The sequence below is a fragment of the Grampus griseus genome, assembly GCF_964374135.1.
Source record: "Grampus griseus genome assembly, chromosome: 9".
In the NCBI taxonomy this organism is placed as follows: domain Eukaryota; kingdom Metazoa; phylum Chordata; class Mammalia; order Artiodactyla; family Delphinidae; genus Grampus; species Grampus griseus.
In genome coordinates, this window is record NC_139003.1 from 86,138,868 (window position 1) to 86,159,320 (window position 20,453).

Below are 20,453 nucleotides of genomic sequence, written 5' to 3' on the forward strand. Positions count from 1 at the left end.
GGCTTGTGGGGAAATCAAGGATTCTTGCTAAGTCACATTTTTGGGTCTAGTCTCAAGCCTCTGGGCATGGTGCTTGCTCTGGGTTTTGGGTCTCAGGTACCAAACCTTACATTCTCTGATAAACACACCTTCTTGGTCCTCTTTCATCAGCTCTATTGTTGATGGTAGGGTGCTGTTGAAAGGTGGGGAAATGAATCTATGCCAGCTCCACAGTATACTCTTTACTATTTACAAAAATAGAATTTTTTTTTCCTTTAAGGAAGGATAATTTAATTGGTGCTGGATCTCTGCTACCATGACTAAAATTTAAATATAGTAGAATTGTGAGGCGTATATTTTAAAGAGGATTCTTTTGTGTTCTTTAATTGCATAAAGATATTATCTGAAATTAATATTCAAATAAATACTCAGAATACAGATAAATAAAAAATCTAGCTTATATTTTATATTAATAGCATAATGAATTTAAACACATTTGTTCTGGTTAAGAACCTCTAAGTTACACTAGCCCGTCATGCTAGAGTTTTAAAAATCTGTTTTTGTAGCACCACAACTTTTTAAAAATGAGCTTTTTTTCTGATTATAGAAGTGTTACACGCTCATTATAGAAAATTTAGGATACACTTGTTAATAGATCAAAATTTAGGATACACTTGTTAAGAGATCAAAGAAAATCGTCTTTACCAAAAAACGCATTATTTTGTTTTTGCCAATGCTTTTCTTATGACCACACATGGACTTCTGAATAGTTTGTAAATTGTTATAGGTAATGCTATCAATGTTAGAAGAAGAGTCCAAACCGTAGTCAGGCAGGTTCGCATTTTTACTTACAGAAGCTGAAAGGAGGCAACCTGAGGAAAAAGTGACAACTACAATACATGACTTGAAGAAAATTGTTCTTAGGCACAATCAACCACAGTGGCTGTGAGAGCACTGATTTGCAGTTAGGACTAGAAGGCTAGTGAGGGAAACAGTCCTTTTGCTAACGGGGGATGCCCAAAGATATGAGGGTGAAGACAGTGGAAAGTGGAGGATGCTGTCTCAGGGGCATGGCTGCTAGCAGTCCTCATGTCATGGAGAGAGGTCAGGAGGTTTCCATGTTATGAGACCAAGACCAATAAACTAGCCCCCATCTAGAAGGCAACATCTTTCTTTACCTAGAACATTCCCTTTGGAAACTTGTGTTATTTATTAATATACACCTTTGAAAATTCAAATGGAAAATAATATAATAGACAGCAAAACTATAAACACTTGATCAAAAGATACCTGATTTTACTGAACGCTTTGGGTAGAAATTTTTGGCTCTAATACAAAGGCACTTAAAAGAAATACTGCCAGATACAGTCATTTTAAAATTATCTGTGTCTGAATTAAACATAGATTATTTATGTCAAGCATGAAGCCTTAATTGGTTTCTCTGAACCACCAATGATTATCTTTTCCACTGCCATTCAGTAAGAATGCAGGAAATTTAACAGATTTCAATCTTAATCTGAGGAAAACATTACTAGTAAGGTAATTCTGTATAATATAAAAACCCAATACATTCAAAATCCACATGTAAATACCTTTAAGATGTTTCAGATTATTTGGATTATTTTTAAATACCACTTGCTGCAGAGAGAAGTGAGAACAGGATGTAGCATTTATAATTTTTTTATTTCACTTCAAAAATGTTTTAAATTATTTACTGCAGCGTTAAGACTTACTCTCCTCTAAATCTAAAAGTATTTGGCACCATAATCCTGCTAATACACTATGATTAAACAAACACTTCCAAGTTAAATTGCTTAACTGCTAAAAAACTTACCAATGGAAAACTGGAGGACAGAAGCTGTTGTTGTATTAAGGCCTGTGGTAATCTAGAAAAAGGAATATAACAAAATAAGACAAGATAGAGAGGAGGAGAAAGAGCAGAAGATTGAGGAGGAGGGAGAGTATAAAGGATAGAAAGGAACCATAAACAGAGGTTACGTTTATCCAGCGGTTAGCTTACTTCTATCGACATGTCAGAACACAGATGTATTTCTCTGTGAGATCCTCACTTAGGCACTGCTGGTACATTTCTCAGGGTCCTATCGAAAACTCTTTTTTAGTATAATTTACCAGGCACGTAACACAGTCCCCTCCACTCACCCCACCACCTCCTCTCTGTCCTCATCAACAGACCTGGGGCCCAAGAGAATATCATAAAAAGTGACCAAACAAAAATTGGGACCAAAATTAAGAGCAAATGAGAAGCGTAAGAACGTTTTGAAAAATAAATAGAATTACAACAGGTAGAAGGTGCAGGATATCTTTGGGGGAAGATGAAAATGTTATAAAATTGATTGTGGTAATGGTTGCATAATTTTGTGAATAAAGTAAAAACCTTGAACTGTATACTTTAAATGAATGAATTGTAGAATATGAGGATTATTTCTCAATAAAACTGTTACTCCCCCCAAAAGTAATCAAACTATAGGCCTAGAAATACTCTTCCAACACATTTCTATTATTTTCCCTTAGTTTCATGAAGAAGCATGCCTAAATAGTTTTCTCCCTTTTAAAAAAAGGAATGGTACCTTATTTAATTTTAAATAAATTAAAATTTTAAAAATATTTATTTATTAATTAATTCTTTTGTTCATTCATTCATTCTTTCTATGGAGTAGTGACTTTGACCCATACCAGCTTAAGTAAGATGGGAAATAAGGTTCTCATTTTCAATGACTCTTTTGTTGGGTTTCTGACCCCATAAGGTAAGGTATGGGATGCCTCCCATGACCGCACCTTATAAAACAAAAAGTGTATAACTGTGTTTTCAACATGGCAGAAGCAGTAGACTTCTTAAATGTCATAATAACATCCTTAGACTTGTCCCTGCACTGTGTTAGTCCCCATGTGATGGAGCCCACAATGCAGAAGAGTCAAGAGATACCCAGTTCATGAATCACCATGGGAATTCTTGGACAAACAGTGAGCCAGCCTCTTGAAGTGCTAGAATTCAGCTGAGATGTGAATATCAAAAAGTTGAATTGCACTTCCCATTTCTACAGCACAATTTGGAAACATGACTGAGCATGTGTTTTAAATATGTGGCTTTAAAGTTCATGAAGAAGCAGAAAAGGTAATAGAGGGGAGGGCAAGACAGCCCATTTTGTAAGTTGTCTAGATATCAGTATAGGTATCAGCTCCTAATTGATTTTAACCATAGCAAAAATCACTAGTGTCAGGATGTCAGGTAAAATTCTCTATTGAAATCTCTCATTATCACAGAATATTTAAGAGAAAGTTGGCCCACCATGCTCGGAACTGTTTCCTACTTCCTTCCTCTCACCAGAGTTGTTAGGGAAAAATGCACTAATAGAATTTTCTTTAAATAACAAAAATACTAGCTCCTTTTCAAGATTCCTTTAGAAAAGGTTAGCAGACATTTGGTGCTGCCCAAAATGCCCAAAAGACATTTGGTCCACTACAAAAAGTCCTTGATATTTGGTCCTGTCCAAAGCAATTTGATGTGGACCAAACAAGCTCATGGATGTTTTGGATAGATCAAACTTCAAGGACCCTTTGGTGTGGACCAAATGTCTTATGAACCAAATGTCTCATGGATGTTTTAGACAGAACCAAATGTCCTGCGAGGTTAAAAGAAATCTGTTTTTTTTCCCTCATAACTTTTAAAGTAAGTTCAACTACTTATCCTCATGGGTGTTGCACTTGGAAATTTTGATCTTAAAGTCCAAAGAGGCACATGGAAATTTTAAAAATTTTTCACAAAATTGAATGAATGCTCTTTTCCCCCTCTGATTTTATGTAACTGAGTAGATTCCCAGATGAGTTATGAAACACTCCTGAATATAAGTTCTTTGAAACAATGGTATGGTATTATATAAGTTAAAAGCACCACGGCTATTGTTATTGCTAGTGCATTAAACAGACCAGAGCGTCTTTGATACTTATGCTGGGGGTGTAATAAATGACGCTTTTGTCACCTGGGTGATCAAGTTTCACAGCCGTGACCTCTGCTAGCAAACAGTAAATCACTTGAAATAGTGCCAAATTTCAATTACATGTGCTAACTGAGGGTGACCCTAGACTTCGATTAGTCATTGATTCCACACTTTTTTCTTCACCGGGGAAGCTAAGGACTGTTGACTCCCATTCTTTTACCTTTACCCATTTAGTTTATTAGTAACACTGTCAGCTACGAGAAAGAACAGGAAAGATGAAGAGAAAAAAAAACAATGAAGCATTGCCTATAAAACCTATTCACCTATATTCACATTTGAGTATTATATTTATTATTCTTGAGTTCAAATATATGATTTCAGTCTGCAAAGTTATTAAGTCTTTACATGGGACATTCTGAAAACTAAAGGACCTCTTAAAGAGATTTTGATGAATATTACAGCGACTATGAATGTCTGAGAGAGAACTTTTTCCCTACCAAATCTCACTGCTCTTAAATTATCAAATCAACTCCAAATTATAGAAAATTAATATGCTGACTAAATGAATCTGAATAATTCACTGCAGGCTGAGGCTGTTCATTCTATGCTTCTTCGCTGCAAATTTTCACTTAGTTTAATCCTGTTTTAGCCCAAACTCCTCCTTGTAACTAAAATGCATTTCCAAATATGAGAGAATAATTGAGCAAATATTTTATTTTTAAAAAATGAAGAGTACCATGACTACTTTTGTTTTAAGCTCTGAGAGAGCACATTTTCTCTTAAAGGAGTGGGTAAATGAATTCCTCATTACCTTCATTTCAGACTAGCAAAATGAATCAAGTTAGGTGCCACCCCCTGAAATATGGAGACTTCCCTGAAGTAGTGAAACGTGTGAGGGCTGCACAGCAGAGCAGCAGTGGCAACTGAAATGCGTGGTGTGCCCATGTGTAAGCAGGTAGCACCTCTCACTGGCTCTGAGTTTTATTGAAATGAAATAGCCATTTGACTAAATTCACAAAATGGAAATGCTCTTTTAGGCATTTTAAAAAATAAAGCATTAACCTACTAAGGTTCTTTACCTGTGGTCGGTGGTTCTTTGTTTCACAACTTCAGTAAGAATTGGATTTATGAAAAATTTTAAAGGATATTTTTTAAAAAAGTGATGTTTGGGGCTGATAACTTTCATCAGTTCTCACACACAACTGTTTTAACTGGATTCGGTTTTGAAGTGCCGTGCAAATATTTGAATTTTAGTGGACAACAGCATGTTTACTGACCACTGAATTCATCACTTTTCTTTCGATTGATCTTTCTCTTGTAAACACAACTTGGGTACAATATATATTTCTGCTCCTGGGAGGTCAATATGGTATAAAAATTATTGGAAATTAGAAGTTGCCAGTGTGTAAAATGTAGATGTCATCCTTATCTTTGTTAATGTATCTTCATTCTATTCCCTTTGAGTCTACAACACAATTCATCCTAGGAAAATACTTATGATGAAATATAAATCTGTGTATGTTTTTTCCTTTCTTGGATAAAGAAAATGATTTTGAATATTTTCCTTTTTAGTCGAAAGGCTGATCTCACATTAATTATATAACACAATTCAAAACTAGCCCACTGGGTGTATAAACTCTAATGCTAAATAAACTGGGATACAGTGAAACCTTCAGGATTAAATATATTACATGGGATCAAATAAACTAGATACTTCAGTTTCTATGCTACAGAAATATGAATTCTGGTATTATATTCTTAGATATGTTTATTTCTTATTAATCAGAAACAAAAAAGAATTTACCAAGCATTTCCAGAAATATTACTGAATGGGTGAACATTCTAAAATAGGCATTTATTCTAAGCTTGATTAACTATGACAATAATTTAATTTTGTTTTAAGGTTTATAGATAATTAATTCAGTCATGGTACATTATTTAAGATGTACTAGCAAATCTATTTTTTCAAGGAGAATTTCACTACAGAGTCACATTTATCTGCAGGAATGTTATAATATCTTGTTAAGAGTTGAATTATGAGCACCTATTATTTTAATTTGCATCCAATTAACTCTGTTTGTGTTCTAATTTCAACTAAAAACTCTTCAATTTATCAATGTTCTGAAGCTTGTATGTTTAATAAATTAAATTTATCTATTGCCATGAAAGGAGTATTCAAGCAGCATAAAATAAGAACCATGTTATAAAAACTATTTGACTTTCACAATTTGATAACTAAATCTTATTTTAATTACCTAGCAAGGTTTTTTCCTCCTTTTCACTGTGGAAGCCAGTCTTTTGGCCACTTTTTAAATGAATGAATTGAAAACATAACGTGTGATGGAGGGGTGAAAAACACAACTTTGTTACTAAAACTTCCATCATAAGGAAGATGTGGGAGAAAAAAGGAGAGGCATTGAAACTCAAGTCAAAAAGCAGAAAAGTAAAGCAAAAGAGATGTTGCGAAAAGAAAATTAGATGCAAAGAAATTGAGCTAGAAGTACAACACAACAATTGCTTTTATATCCTTTTTCAAGAATGTGAAATGAAGGTAGTCTTGGTGCCAGAAAGAAGTACCAAGTGACAACAAAAGGCTCACTAGCCACATGCTGATGGCTAGTGGTTTTATTGCTTTCAATATAGAATGCTCATGTTTCATTTTACATATGATCCAAGGACTTACCTTTGGCAAGCAAAATCTAATCATCTAAATTAAAGTAACCTACTACTGAACAATTTGGCATAAACCAAAATTTTTAAAAAACTGGTTTATTCAGTGTGCTCTTTCATTTTAAAAAAATTCATTAAAGTTCCTAGGTGGTTAGGAAACAAAGTTTAAAAATAATGTGATAAAATTGCTCATCTAATATTTTTGGCTTGCAAGGAGAAAATAAGAAGTGTAAAAGTAAAGCTTTATACAAGAGCTTATAAAGACACAAATTATTTAGCTATGATATATATGTATGTGTGTCATATATATATGTCATGCCTGTCATACCCATATTTTTAAAAAAGCATATAATCACAATGATGCACCATGTTTAATGAGATCCATTGATGCTGCCAATTTTATTACTGTATTCTTTATTTTCTACATTTGAAAATAAATTATAAAATCACTGCTCCTAATTTTGAGATATTTGCAATAGGACTCATAAATAATACTGCAAATTTTCATCTGAACTGGAATTGGGTAGGAAAACCTTTTGTTGGCAAAAAGTTCAGTAAAGACTGTATTTGGAATAATGTACATAAATAGCACATACTTACCAATTCTCTTGGACCATATGGCTCACAGAAGGTGACAGCATTGCCATGCATAATTGCACCACACTGTTCTCCAGTCTCACAGTTGTTACATTCAACCCTGTGGGAACACAGAACACAACCTCAGGCTGTGAACTAAGTAGCACAATGTGGTTTATCACTCAGGTAAAGAAAGATGTAATAGTTGTTGTTATTCAGTTGAAATCAACATTTCAAGGAAGATAATGGTATTTTGTATTGTGACATGTTAAAGAAACAAAAACAGAAGGATTTGAACTTCAATCCCAATTCTTTCAGTTACTCCTAATGGTGGGTAAGTTACTTAACCTCCCAAAGTTTCAGTTTTCTCATCTGTAAAATGAGGAAAATAGTATGGACCTAAGTATCACATAGTTATCATGAGGATTAAATGAGAGAGTGTACATAAAACACAGAGTACAGAATCAATCTCACAGTAGGCACTTAATGGCCGCTGGTATTATTATCAATCATTACATAATATACTATGCCCAATACAAGTATTTTGCTAATATGAAAGATAAGCAAAGTAATATACACTTATATAATGAACTAAAACCATATATCTCTGAAATCAAAAGGTGTTTTACAAATTTTAAACCTTTTTCTTTTGAGTTATGATTAATGTCAATGTTTAAAATAACTGTCCTCAAATAGATTGCATGTCTATGAAATATACTATGTAAAAAATAATGGAATCAGATTGTACTTAATCCACATAGTAATATGAAATAAACACAAATTCTAATTCAAGCAAATTTTGGAGACTGAGTTAATGTTAACCTTGTAAATAATTAGTTGCTTTATTATTATAAAGTGAAGTGGCTAATAAAACCTTAGAACAGAATCTCAAAAACAAATATATTCATGTCTTCAGTATAAATTGACAATATGAATATTCTGGATTTGACTTTGCATATTTACAATAACATTGACAATGATTTGCATCATGATACTTCAACCTAGAATCATTACATGTACAAAGAAAGAATCATGTTTCCTCAGTCTGAACCTCAAAGCACATGAGAGCTGTATTTCATGCAGAAAGGACATTTTCAAAGACTCACATTCTAGGTGCCAAACATTATTGAAAGGGCACCATGCCCTTTGTTTTTGAAGATCTTTGTACCAGGCCCTTTTAGCTGTTTGCTAATCTCAGAGAAAAAAGGGAGCAGGAAGCCCTATTCAAATAGGAAGAAGACAAAAGTGTGAGAAGATACCAGGTAGCCCATAAAGCCAAGAGGCAGAAGCACAATAAGTAAGTAAAAACGTGGCAAAAAAATCGAAATATTTCCTATATGTGTATTGCATGGAATAAATTATTCTAATCTTTTGAGCTGTGTTCCTATACAAAGGCGATCAACAATGTCAAGAAGCTTTGCTTTTTTAAGAATAAACAGAGAACAACTTCTGATATAGAATTTTTAAAGGTAGTATCTCAAATCTTAGTAGGAGATTTAAATCTTCTCTTGATTACTGTGAAGCAAGATTCTAATAACATGTCCTTGACATTAGAAGAGGCATAGTAGTAGCTTCATAAAGGCAACAAATATGTCTCTTGTTCACCATTTTATGCCTGGCATGCTGTATTCCATAAATATTTGTTGAATGAGTGAATAAATATAAGGCAACTTCATAAGCAGAACTATTATTAGGGCCTGAGATCTAAAGCACTTCAAATAGAACCTGGCACACGTCAAATAGAGCAAGCATGATGTAAGCGTTAGCATAAGTGTTAGCTATTATTATTATTATGGATTTCTACCATTGTCATCCAGAACAGGTATATTAGTTTTTTCCCCCCACAGGGAACCTACTATATGAACTTCTTACTACTATTTTTCTATTCTTAAAACTACACATTGGGGCTTCCCTGGTGGCACAGTGGTTGAGAGTCCGCCTGCCGATGCAGGGGACACGGGTTCGTGCCCCGGTACGGGAAGATCCCACATGCTGCGGAGCGGCTGGGCCCATGAGCCATGGCCGCTGAGGCTGTGCGTCCGGAGCCTGTGCTCCGCAATGGGAGAGGCCACAACAGTGAGAGGCCCGTGTATCAAAAAAAAAAAAAAAACTACACCATTTTTCCCAAGGAGTGTGATTATGATAAAAGTACAGAGAAGTAGCACTGAACTTATAGTGTGCTTCTTACTTATTGATAGATGAGGATTATTTGGCCTCCAAGGCATTGTGAAATGGCTCAAAAGAAATATAAGCTTTGACAGAGAGAAATTAAAGGATTGTTCAACCCTCACAATGACTATCTGCCATTTTCCTCCAGTGATTCTAAACTAAAAGCATCATTGTTGATGTGAAGTCCGAGGTGTGATATTTGAATCCTCATAGCAATCATTCTATCTATAAATATTGATCAGCACTCCCCAAATCAACTGTATATCAGAAAAACTGTATCTGTATAAATACATGTATTACAAGTCTCCATCACCTACAGTTTTGATTAAATAGGATTCATGTGCAGCCTAGGTATCTGTATATTGTTTAAAGGTGATTCTAGCATAGGTAGCCTACAGCCTGGCACTCGGGAACCAGTAAATGGACCACAGATGTTTGATGTGTTTGGAGAACCACTTCTATTTTGTGGAATAACAGGAGTTAAAAAAACAATAAACACAAGAAAAAGGAAATCAGATACAGCTTTGTCCCCACTTGGCTCAAAAACCCCTCTGGACCTTTCTTTGTTGTGCTGTATAGCTCCAGAAACTTAAAATAAAATTACAAAGGCACTGGTACCCTGTTGAAACTTAAAGATTCAGAATTACCAGCTATTATTCACTAAGTTGTTGCTACCTGGAGGTACAATGGCTTCATCAAGGATTGATGAAACAAATCCGTTAGCTTCTTGTCAAGGTCTTTTAAATGTCCTTTGCTTGAATTTCTCACAGTATGTCTGGGTTTGTCAACATAATTTATTTTGAAAGCACATCCCTCTGGGTGGTCAAATCCAACCCACTCTTAGATGCCAATGGTGTTATTTATTCATTTATCATTCATTAATTCATTCTTACAATTAACAACCATATGTTGAGAACCTATAGGCAATATGATGAGCTTTAGCGGTACAAAGACCAAAACAAAAACAGTATTATTTTCTTCCAGGAGTTTATACTCCAGAAGGAAAGGCAGGGAAACAAGCACACAATTAAAATATAGGGTGCCAACGCAATGATAGCTATTTACTGCATCCTATTATGTGCCAGATATTCTAAAGCCTATTTGAATCTTTCAACTTCGCTATAAGATAGTTTTCAGTGTCCTCGTTTTACTAATAAGAAAACTGAGCTCCAAAGAAGTTAAGCATTTGCTCGAATCCTACAGTTGTAAAGTTGACAGACTGGCAATCTGGACCCAGGACTTGCTAATTCCAACACCCACCACGTTTTCCATAGCTCTTCACTCCTTGTAACAGGAGTACGCGCTGGCTGTGATGGTACCTAACTTAGACTAAGGAAGTAAGGGAGAGCTTCCAAAGGAGGTGGTCCCAGAACTGGTCCTGAATGAGAAATAGGAGTTAGTCAAAGAAGAAAGGTGATGGTGTCATAGGGCACAAGGAATGCAGAGATTATGATACAAGTAAAACTGCTACTTCAGTGTGTTAGTGTGCCTGGAACCACACTGGTACATGAAGAGGGTGGCAAAGGATGGGGCTGGAAAGTGGCAGCCAGTTCATGGAAGGTGTCATGCGCCATTTACCAAGTGATAGATACTGCACTAGGAACTCTACAAACAGTGCCTCAATTAATTTATATATCCCGCCTTTATTTTTATCCACATTTAGAGGATGCTAAAACTGAGATTTAGAGACATTAAATGATTGTCCAAGGTTACACAGATTGAAAATTATAGAACTGGGATTCAAACTCCCACTATTCTGCTTCCAAAGTCATGATACGATCCAACTTTTAGGAAAATTACTCTAACAAATAATGGATTAGCGGTAGAAAAGACTGGACTGTTGATATAACACAAGTAGGACACAATAGTGCCTTGAAATAAGGTGGAGATGAAGAAAAGAGTATCACTTTTTAATAGAAACATAATATGATCCACATATGTAATTTTCAACTTTCTAATGGCTACAGTAAAAATAAAAAAGGATAGGTGAAATTAAGTTTAATAATATGTTTTATTTAACCCAGTATACTCAAATTATATTTTAACATGTAATTATACAAAATTATTAATGATATAATTTACATTCTTTTTTCATAAAAAGTCTTCAAATTATGGGGTGTATTTACACTTACAGCACATCTCAATTCAGACTAACCACAGTTCAGGTGATTAATAGCTGCATGTGACTAGTGGCTACCATACTGGACAGCTCAACTCTAGGGAATTACAGGGCTTAGAAACTGACTGCTCTTCTGGTTATGCTGACAACTGGAGATGACCAGCTGACAATGATTATATGTATTTGAACTTCAGGGAAAGGAGATCAGCACTGACAGGACAATTTAAGATATGGCTGAAATCATAGGAGTGCATATTATTGGGGGCCAGGGGGAGAGGGGAGGATATACTAAGTGAGAAAAGTAGAGGTCCAAGAATGGATCCCTGGGGAACAACTATATCCTTAGTCTGGTTTCTGGAAAGCTCCAACTATCATCGTGACCCTTCAGTGTGTATCAATCTGAGGCTATCCCTGCATACTTTTCCATGATTATTGGCAGTGGGTTCATTTCTGTTCATGTTCCTAACAATCCTAATATTTTTGTGCTGCCCATCAAGGTGACTTTTCTAACAGTGAGTCTATAATATGACCTTCCTAATATTTTTTCTACCATTAAAGTTAAGCATTGTACAACCACTTACATGAATGCCATCATCATAAAGGAAAAGAAAAATCACAAATTCATGATGAACACAATGACTCTGATGGAGGCCAAATAATACAAAGGGCAACTAGGAGTCATGGCTTCCCAGAAGGAAATAGTGATCCATTTCAGAAAAACAAGGTAAGTTTTAAAAACCTACAGATGTAAATAAACATCCAAATTTCAAGAACAGGAATTCTTGGCTCATCCCAGAATCTACAGCAATGCCTAAGTGCTCTGAGTGCCTGAGCTCTTCCCTCATGTCTTTCTCAGAATGCCCCTGCGTCTAACAAGTTAACTTGGTTGAGTAGGGTTAGGTACCTAACCCCAATGGGTGCTCTCTGTGAATAATACTAGTAGTCTAAAATTCTACTCTTCCCTTATGAGTTGTTCCTAAGAATAAGGGTTCAATTTGCTGGATAATGAGCAGTCCAATTTTCTTTAGGCTCGGAGCAAAAAAAAAGTGCTATTTATTTCTAACATTTAAACTGTGGTCTCCCAACCAAATTTTCTCAAGAAAATGATGGGCTCTGTAAAGTTAGGTAACATATTCTTCAGAGATTGGTGGGAAGAAGAAGTTTTAAATAATCCCAGTTAAATAGACTTTTATTTTTCAATTTAAAAGGAATGTGACCTCCCAGGCTAAGGATTAGAAATGAATTGCTTCTCTGCTTAAGAGTAAAAGTAATACCGAATATTTCTCTAATCTAAGAAAATGTGCCCCCTCTTTTTCTTTTTCTCAATATGAAAAACAGAACATAAGAATCTGACAAATACCACAGCCCATCATACGAATCGCCTACCTCAAAATATAATCTGCCATGAACAGTATGATTAAAAGACAATTTAAGGGAAGTGCTTGCTATCCCCGAAGACCAGGCAAAGCCTGAATATATGGAGCCCTCTCTGAACCTATTTATCACATGCTTAGGTACCACATGAATCTCACCTATTACTACAGTTCACAGATCATTGGTCATTCGAGTTAGAGGGCATCTGAAGTATCACCGAGTCTCAATCAGCCCCTGTCATTTTACAAATGACAGAACAGGATTAGAGGCTAGATTCCCTGACTCCTTGTCCAATATTCTTCCTACTCCACTCTAATGCAGCCAAGAAGAGAAAAGAACTCTAATTCTACAAAACTCATGTGCATTTCAAAAACGTTTGTCATCATTTTTACTGTCAGAGTTTATCTGGAAGAGCTACAATGTCTTTTCTTAAAAGTTCTTTTTTCATTTATAGGATAAGGGATTTTGCTTTGCTGATGAAAATGTACAAAAATAAGAGAAATGTCATGGACTTCACAGAAAATGTTCAGAATGAATTCACTGGACTAAAGTACATAATCAAATTCAATATTCCTTTGGTTATGTACATCCTTACATAATTCATCCCTATTTTATATATACACTATCACACTACCATTTTTTCACTAACAAAAACATAAAGGAAACAAACAAACAAACAAAACCATAAAGGAATCAGTAAGGATGAAGGCAGGTACTTGTTGACCAGCACATCTAGGGTCCAACTGGAAACATAAAAGAAAAAGAAATGCTTTGAAACAAGATTTGTTTTTCACTCTAACAAGCTCCTTGGCAGTTTGAAACTTGTTATCTTGGTGTCAATTCTCTGTCTTTGTTTTTTATCATTTAGGTGGCTGTTTCTGTTTAGGAATTGTATGCAATGTTCATTTGTGTTATAGAGAGCACACTTCTGAAGGTATAATTCTGTTTTTAATCATGACTTTAAAATTAATAGGCTGGAAAACACACCAAAGCCCCTGTTCAGGAGGCACAGAGGAAGCTGGAGTGAAATGTCCCTGGAGTGCCCCGCAGTCCCCATGTCCTGCAGTGACTCACACAGGACTTTCAGGACACTGGCAAGAGGAGGAGGATTAATGAGAAAATTGGGCTCCTTCGCACAACCACAGACTTATGAATGGTTGGTGGTGACATCATCCTGATAACAATAAATAAATAAATAAAATATTATTTTCTCAAGAGCAGTCTCATTATGCAACTCATTCTTCTTTTTAGATCAGAGTGAAATCACTCAGCCTTTAGTCAGTTACTCTGCTGAAACAAGTTAATCACCTGGAAACTCAGTGACAATCAGTTATCATCAAATTCTCATTTGAGATACGTGCTGTTTGTCCCCAAGACCGAGGACATCGTATTATCTATCCATGATTTATTGCCTCTGAAGGATTCAGTGTCTGGTATTCTATGAGTTGGAACTGTCTATTCACTAGCATTTCTGAACAGAGATATTAAAATAATTTTAATATTTGATCTGACTATAAAAAGTACATTAAAAATGGAAAGAGAAAAGAGAAATCTCTTGTAATTTCCTGACCCAAAGATAACAAGTCTCTTCCCCCAGTTACAGCTCACACTGCATGTGCTGACACCATCTCATGTGTGGGCTTGCACAACAAGGCCAGATCAGGGACTGGTGAATCCACCAAAGTAAATAGGACCCTGCCAGCCCTGTGGGAGCTGGGCAGTCAGCTGACTTCTGGAGCCGTCAGAGCTCCTTGTAATTTCCACTCAAACCTCAACAAGGAATCAATTATACTCCAATAAAAATTAAAAAAAAAAAAACCCTCAACAAGCAGAACACTCAACTTTTGACCATATTTTATAGCAAAGAGACAATGTTTTATAGCAGAAAGGCACGACTATTGTGAAAGATCAAGCTTAAAAAAAACCCTCGTGGGCTTCCCTGGTGGCGCAGTGGTTGAGAGTCCGCCTGCCGATGCACAGGACATGGGTTCGTGCCCCGGTCCGGGAAGATCCCACATGCCGTGGAGCGGCTAGGCCCGTGAGCCATGGCCGCTGAGCCTGCGTGTCCGGAGGCTGTGCTTCGCAACGGGAGAGGCCACAACAGTGAGAGGCCCTCATACCGCAAAACAAACAAAACGAAACAAACCCCTCGTAAAATCCTCTTTTCTTTGTAAATGTGGAATACTTTTAGAAAAACAGCAAGGAAAGTTCACTCTATAAGACTGAGAATAATATCACCTTCAACAATGTCATGCCTTTTTTCTAAGGAGCTAACATATGCTCTAAATGTGAAAATGACAAACTCCATTTATAGCTCATTCTTTCTCATTACTTCTCACTAAGGAAGGTAAGAGAACTCTTCTTATTTCACCAGGGAGTTTAAAAATTTGATCTTTCCTTTGCTAGCAAGTATAATGGCAAATATTATTTGGATTAAAAATAATCGTTCTATACCCTACTACTGCATGCAATATTCTGACCTCCTACTATGCTGAATTCCACTACGTACTGCTTGAGGAAATATTTTATCACTTGTTTCAAATGTACTTGACATTTAATTCCATTGAGTGAGTTCTTATTTCTGTCATGTAAAACAGAGCTTAAAGAAGGAAATAGTAAGCCTCCAGATTCACACCTTATTTTATTAGTAGGACACCTCCTGGTTAACCTTTCTATTGTAGATGAAGTTTTCCCCAGAGCAGTTACATCATGGTAAGAGGAAGGAGGGGGAGGAAGCAAGAGACGAAGGTTAGAGGAGAGTGTAATAATAAGAGAAAAAAGTTATTAACAAAAGAGAAGAGAGAGTGAGAGAGAGTAGAAGAAGGTGAGGTCAAGAGGGAAAACATGAGAGAAAAAGTGGAAAAAGATGCACGTAAGATCAGAATATTGGACCATTAAACCCTAAAAATCAAATTATAATTCCACAACCCCAAAATACAGTGATATATTAGAAGTTCTGGCAAAGGTGTGTCATCCGATAAAATATTTATTTTGCCATACTTTTCTCACCTACTCACGATCTCCCGTAGTCACCTGGTCTTGAAAACTTGTAAGGTGTATGTTCCATGTTACATGGGTAAGCCTATTTGGTGATACGTCTTCCAAGTGATCAGTATTACAAAAAAGTCCCTTGGACATCCTTCAGCAGTGATGTGGAGCCTTTGATGCCCGTGGTTTGTGTTCCCCTTCACCCAACACTGTCTTCCAAATCTTACTGCCCATTGGCCTGGTGGACATTGAGTGGATGCACTTTTTTTTTTTTCTTTTTTGCGGTACGCGGGCCTCTCACTGTTGTGGTCTCTCCCGTTGAGGAGCACAGGCTCTGGACGCGCAGGCTCAGTGGCCATGGCTCACGGGCGCAGCCGCTCCGCGGCATGTGGGATCTTCCCGGACCGGGGCATGAACCCGTTTCCTCTGCATCGGCAGGCGGACTCTCACCAGGGAAGCCCGTGGATGCACTTTTATCCAGTTTTTTCCCAGTGACATTGTTCATCAGACTTATTAATACTTTGTTCTGATTACCTGGAAACTCCATTTACATTGTGGTTCTCATACTTGGCTACTAAATGGAGTCCCCTCTGCTGTAGTTCTCAATGGGGGCTCCAAGATACTAAGGAACTTTGAAGTAGTTTTACTCTTCACTTGACTTCTTTTCTCTTATGGGCTAATCTACTAATCACTGAATAAATAAAGCTCCAGCCAGAATAACTCACCCCCGAACTAAATTTCAGTCTTTTTAGAGTCTTTATTCAGATAATTATTTTTCTCAAAGCAAATAAACTTTAATAAGCCAAGTCACCAAACTTTTTGCTCCATTTCTGAATAATTTCTCCAATAAATTTGTATTTTCAAGAAAATATTACATGCAGCAGAGTCTGTGACCTCAATTTCTCTAGTCCTGCAGTATGATCTTTTACATATAAAAATGGAGATGTCCTAGTCTTTTCTTGATTCAAGCAACCCTATGCAATGCCAGCCACAGCTTTTTGGCTTCCTTCGCTGTAAATTGTGGGGCTTTCTGTATGATAAGCCAATTGACAGACGTCTTCATTTGCCATAGGATCTGAGACAACTTCATCTGTGTCTTTCTTCTTGATGTCTCATATCCCTGTCGGCATCACAACTTATTCATCTAAGATGCTTCTTCTGACGAGTGACTCTTGTTCTTCCCTGATCTCTGCTGAATAGAACATCTCTGCTATTATTATTGTGCTGGAGGGGAAACATCTGTTGTCTTCTAGTTGCTACTTGTCATCATGTTTTCTAACAGTCCCAACATTTCCCACTAGAACATCAGAGCCTAGTGATATTACAGCTCTGGATGCCTTCTGTGATCTTCAGGAAACAAGCATTAAAGGGATAATCTGTTAAGCAAAACAAAGATTCCTTCTAGACTTTGTAAGTCCTTAGAGAGTAAAGACACCTCTTAAGAAAACTTAAAATGTTTTTAAAAATTCATTCACTTTTTTAGTTCCTTTAACTCTCTCTCTCCCTCTCGTTGAACTCTTTTTAACCCAAGTTATGAATCAGAAATGTCTCCTATTTCTTAACTTTTCTCACTGTTTTTTTTATTACTGTTGAAATTTTTAAAAACTTATTTATTTTATTTTTTTGGCTGTGTTGGGTCTTCGTTGCTGCGTGTGGGCTTTCTTGCGGGGCAAGAGGGGGCTACTCTTTGTTGCGGTGCATGGGCTTCTCATTGCAGTGGCTTCTCTTGTTGTGGAGCATGGGCTCTAGGCGCGGGCTTCAGCAGTTGTGGTGCATGGGCTCAGTGGTTGTGGCTCGCGGGCTCTAGGGCGAGGCTTTGTAGTTGTGGCGCACGGGCTTAGTTGCTCCGAGGCATGTGGGATCTTCCCGGACCAGGGTTCAAATCCGTGTCCCCTGCATTGGCAGGCGGATTCTTAACCACTGCGCCACCAGGGAAGGCCCTGAAATTTTTTATTGAGGTAAATTTGCACACAGTGTAATATATGGATCTCAAGTTTTGACAAAGGTATACATCTATGTAACCCATGCTCCCTCAAGATTATATATAATGTATTAATCACCCCAGAAAGTTCCTCATGCCCCTTACCAGTCAAGTCCCCATCCCTGAAACAATCACTAATCTAATTTCTAGCACTTTAGATAATTTGGTCTATTATAGATTTCGTATAAGTGAAATCATACAGTAAGAACTATTTTGGGTCTGCCTTCTTTCATTCAACATAATATTTTTAAAATCCAACCATGTTGTTTCAACTATCAATAATTCATTCCTTTTTATTGCTGAGTAGTAGGCCACTGAATGGATGTATCATTGTTTATCCATTCTCCTGTTTATGGGTACCTGGGATGTTCCCAGTTTTGGGCTAACAGGTGTATTTCTTTTTAATTAAAAAAATCAAGATTTCTCTCCATTCATATGGAATACTGGCAGTGTTTATATCATACTAAAATAGTTAATATATAAAGAGAAACGATGGGGACTTCCCTGACAGTCCAGTGGTTGGGATTTCGCCTTCCAATGCAAGGGGTGCAGGTTCAATCCCTGGTCAGGGAGCTAAGATCCCACATGCTTTGGGGCCAAAAAGCCAAAACATGAAAAAAAAAAAAAAAGGCAATATTATAACAAATTCAATAAAGATTTTTAAAAAACTATAAAAATGAGGGGCTTCCCTGGTGGGGCAGTAGTTGGGAGTCTGCCTGCCGATGCAGGGGACACAGGTTCGTGCCCCGGTCCGGGAAGATCCCACATGCCGCCGAGCGGCTGGGCCCGTGAGCCATGGCCGGTGAGCCTGCGCGTCCGGAGCCTGTGCTCCGCAGCGGGAGAGGCCACAACAGTGAGAGGCCTGTGTACCGCAAAAAAAAAAAAAAAAAAAAAACTATAAAAATGTAGTTGAGACACAAGTAGTAGATGTTTAAGTGAAATGTTGAGATACAGCGTATTTGTAGGTTCTTACTTTCCTTCTAAATTTAGTTATATGAGGTTTTTCTTCCTACCTTTTTTTCTTTTTGGTTGTAGGGCTGTCTCTACAGGAACAAGACCCTACTGATCCCCCTCCACCTTCAGGAGTGTAATCACACTGAGCACACGATAATGGGGAATTGTCAGTAGTGCTGATAAGTCGGTGTTGCTCCATCCACACTCTCTCTCACCCCCTTGGGTTCAATGGCACATTTGAACAGAAGAAGTTACTATTGTGGTTCAGAAGTCTACCTGCATGCAGCCCAGCATCAGGGCAAAGTTAAAGTGGAGAAGCCTCACCCTCATCAAGCCTAAGGTGCCACTATATTCCCATGAAGGGGTTTTGCTGTTGTCTTCATTTGTAACTTTACTTCTCATCTTTCATTCAAGCAAAGCAATCAGAAGTGCCTGAGAGAATGGGAGATAAAGGTCACTTCTCTGGCAGAGCCCCAAAGAGATCTGGGGGGCAAAGAGCTGAAGGAGCCTATACTCTACATCTCAGAGAGGCAGAAGGACCATAGCGGCATGAGAGCACATCGGAGCATCACAAAGACACCCACAGTCCAGGCCCAGGAGCAGCAGAAGTTTTCATGCCCTCAAGCAGGGCTCAAAACAGAGCAATTGCTATGAAGGAGTGTTAGGACAGGTGCGAAGGCTACCTGTGCGGACCAGTCACCAAAAACTGGATGAGATAGGGAAGACTCAGTGAGCACCTGCAGGAACAGAGGACTGGGGGACCAGAGGTACATCCCCACCCTACCCCTTGCTTTTGAACTAATAAGCTCTCTGAAACTTAGCTACAACACCAGAAAAATGGGACAGGACAAGCCAAAGTTGACTGAAATTAAAGTTTTCACCACTGGTAAAAGGGGGACAGTGAAAAGAAATTAAGTTGGATTATAAAAAAAATAAAGTTTTATTTCTCTGATACCCAAGTTTGTAGACAGAATTCATAACTGTGACACCTGCGTAAGCCTAAACAATTTCTGGAAGGACTGGCAGAAACTGGTAACAGTTGATGCCTCTGGAGGGAGGGAATATAGATCTAGTGTAGGAAGGTTTATTTTTATTATTTTTTAATATTATTGAACTTTTCACCAAGTACATTTAATTTTAAAATCAAATCTAATATTTAAACTAAGCAGAGAGACAATACATTCAATATTGAGTTGGTGTAAAAAAGTTTCTTGGCTCTATTCCAACTGCCGTCATACACTTGGAATAATAACTTGGTTGTTACGTTCATTCATAATAATAGTAATATAATTTTATGTTCCTTGTTTTTTGTGTACAGTCATTTGTACAGAAGATAAGAAATTTGGATATCAAAAATTACATGAGGGCTTCCCTGGTGGCGCAGTGGTTGAGAGTCCGCCTGCCGATGCAGGGGACACGGGTTCGTGCCCCGGTCCGGGAAGATCCCTCATGCCGCCGAGCGGCTGGGCCCGTGAGCCATGGCCACTGAGCCTGCGCGTCCGGAGCCTGTGCTCCGCAACGGGAGAGGCCACAGCAGGGAGAGGCCACAGCAGTGAGGAGCCCGCGTACCGCAAAAGAAAAAAAAAAAAAAAGTTACATGAAATAAAGTGGAAAAAAAGTTGATTTCATTAGATGAAGTCAATGGAAGCAAATAAGCTGTGAGTGATTAACTTTTAAACTGATCTCT

General features: G+C 37.4%; 1 protein-coding gene across 1 annotated transcript in view; it reads right to left on the minus strand.

Annotated features, from left to right (window-relative positions):
- The window catches only part of RELN (reelin), a gene marked incomplete at its 5' end in the record, with an annotated part of 523,328 nt that overhangs the window by 254,844 nt on the left and 248,031 nt on the right, over window positions 1-20,453 (minus strand). The window contains 2 exons of the mRNA XM_082662360.1: window positions 1,814-1,865; window positions 7,206-7,302. Coding sequence (XP_082518486.1) covers window positions 1,814-1,865; window positions 7,206-7,302 — 149 coding nt within the window. The remainder of the gene's footprint in view (window positions 1-1,813; window positions 1,866-7,205; window positions 7,303-20,453) is intronic.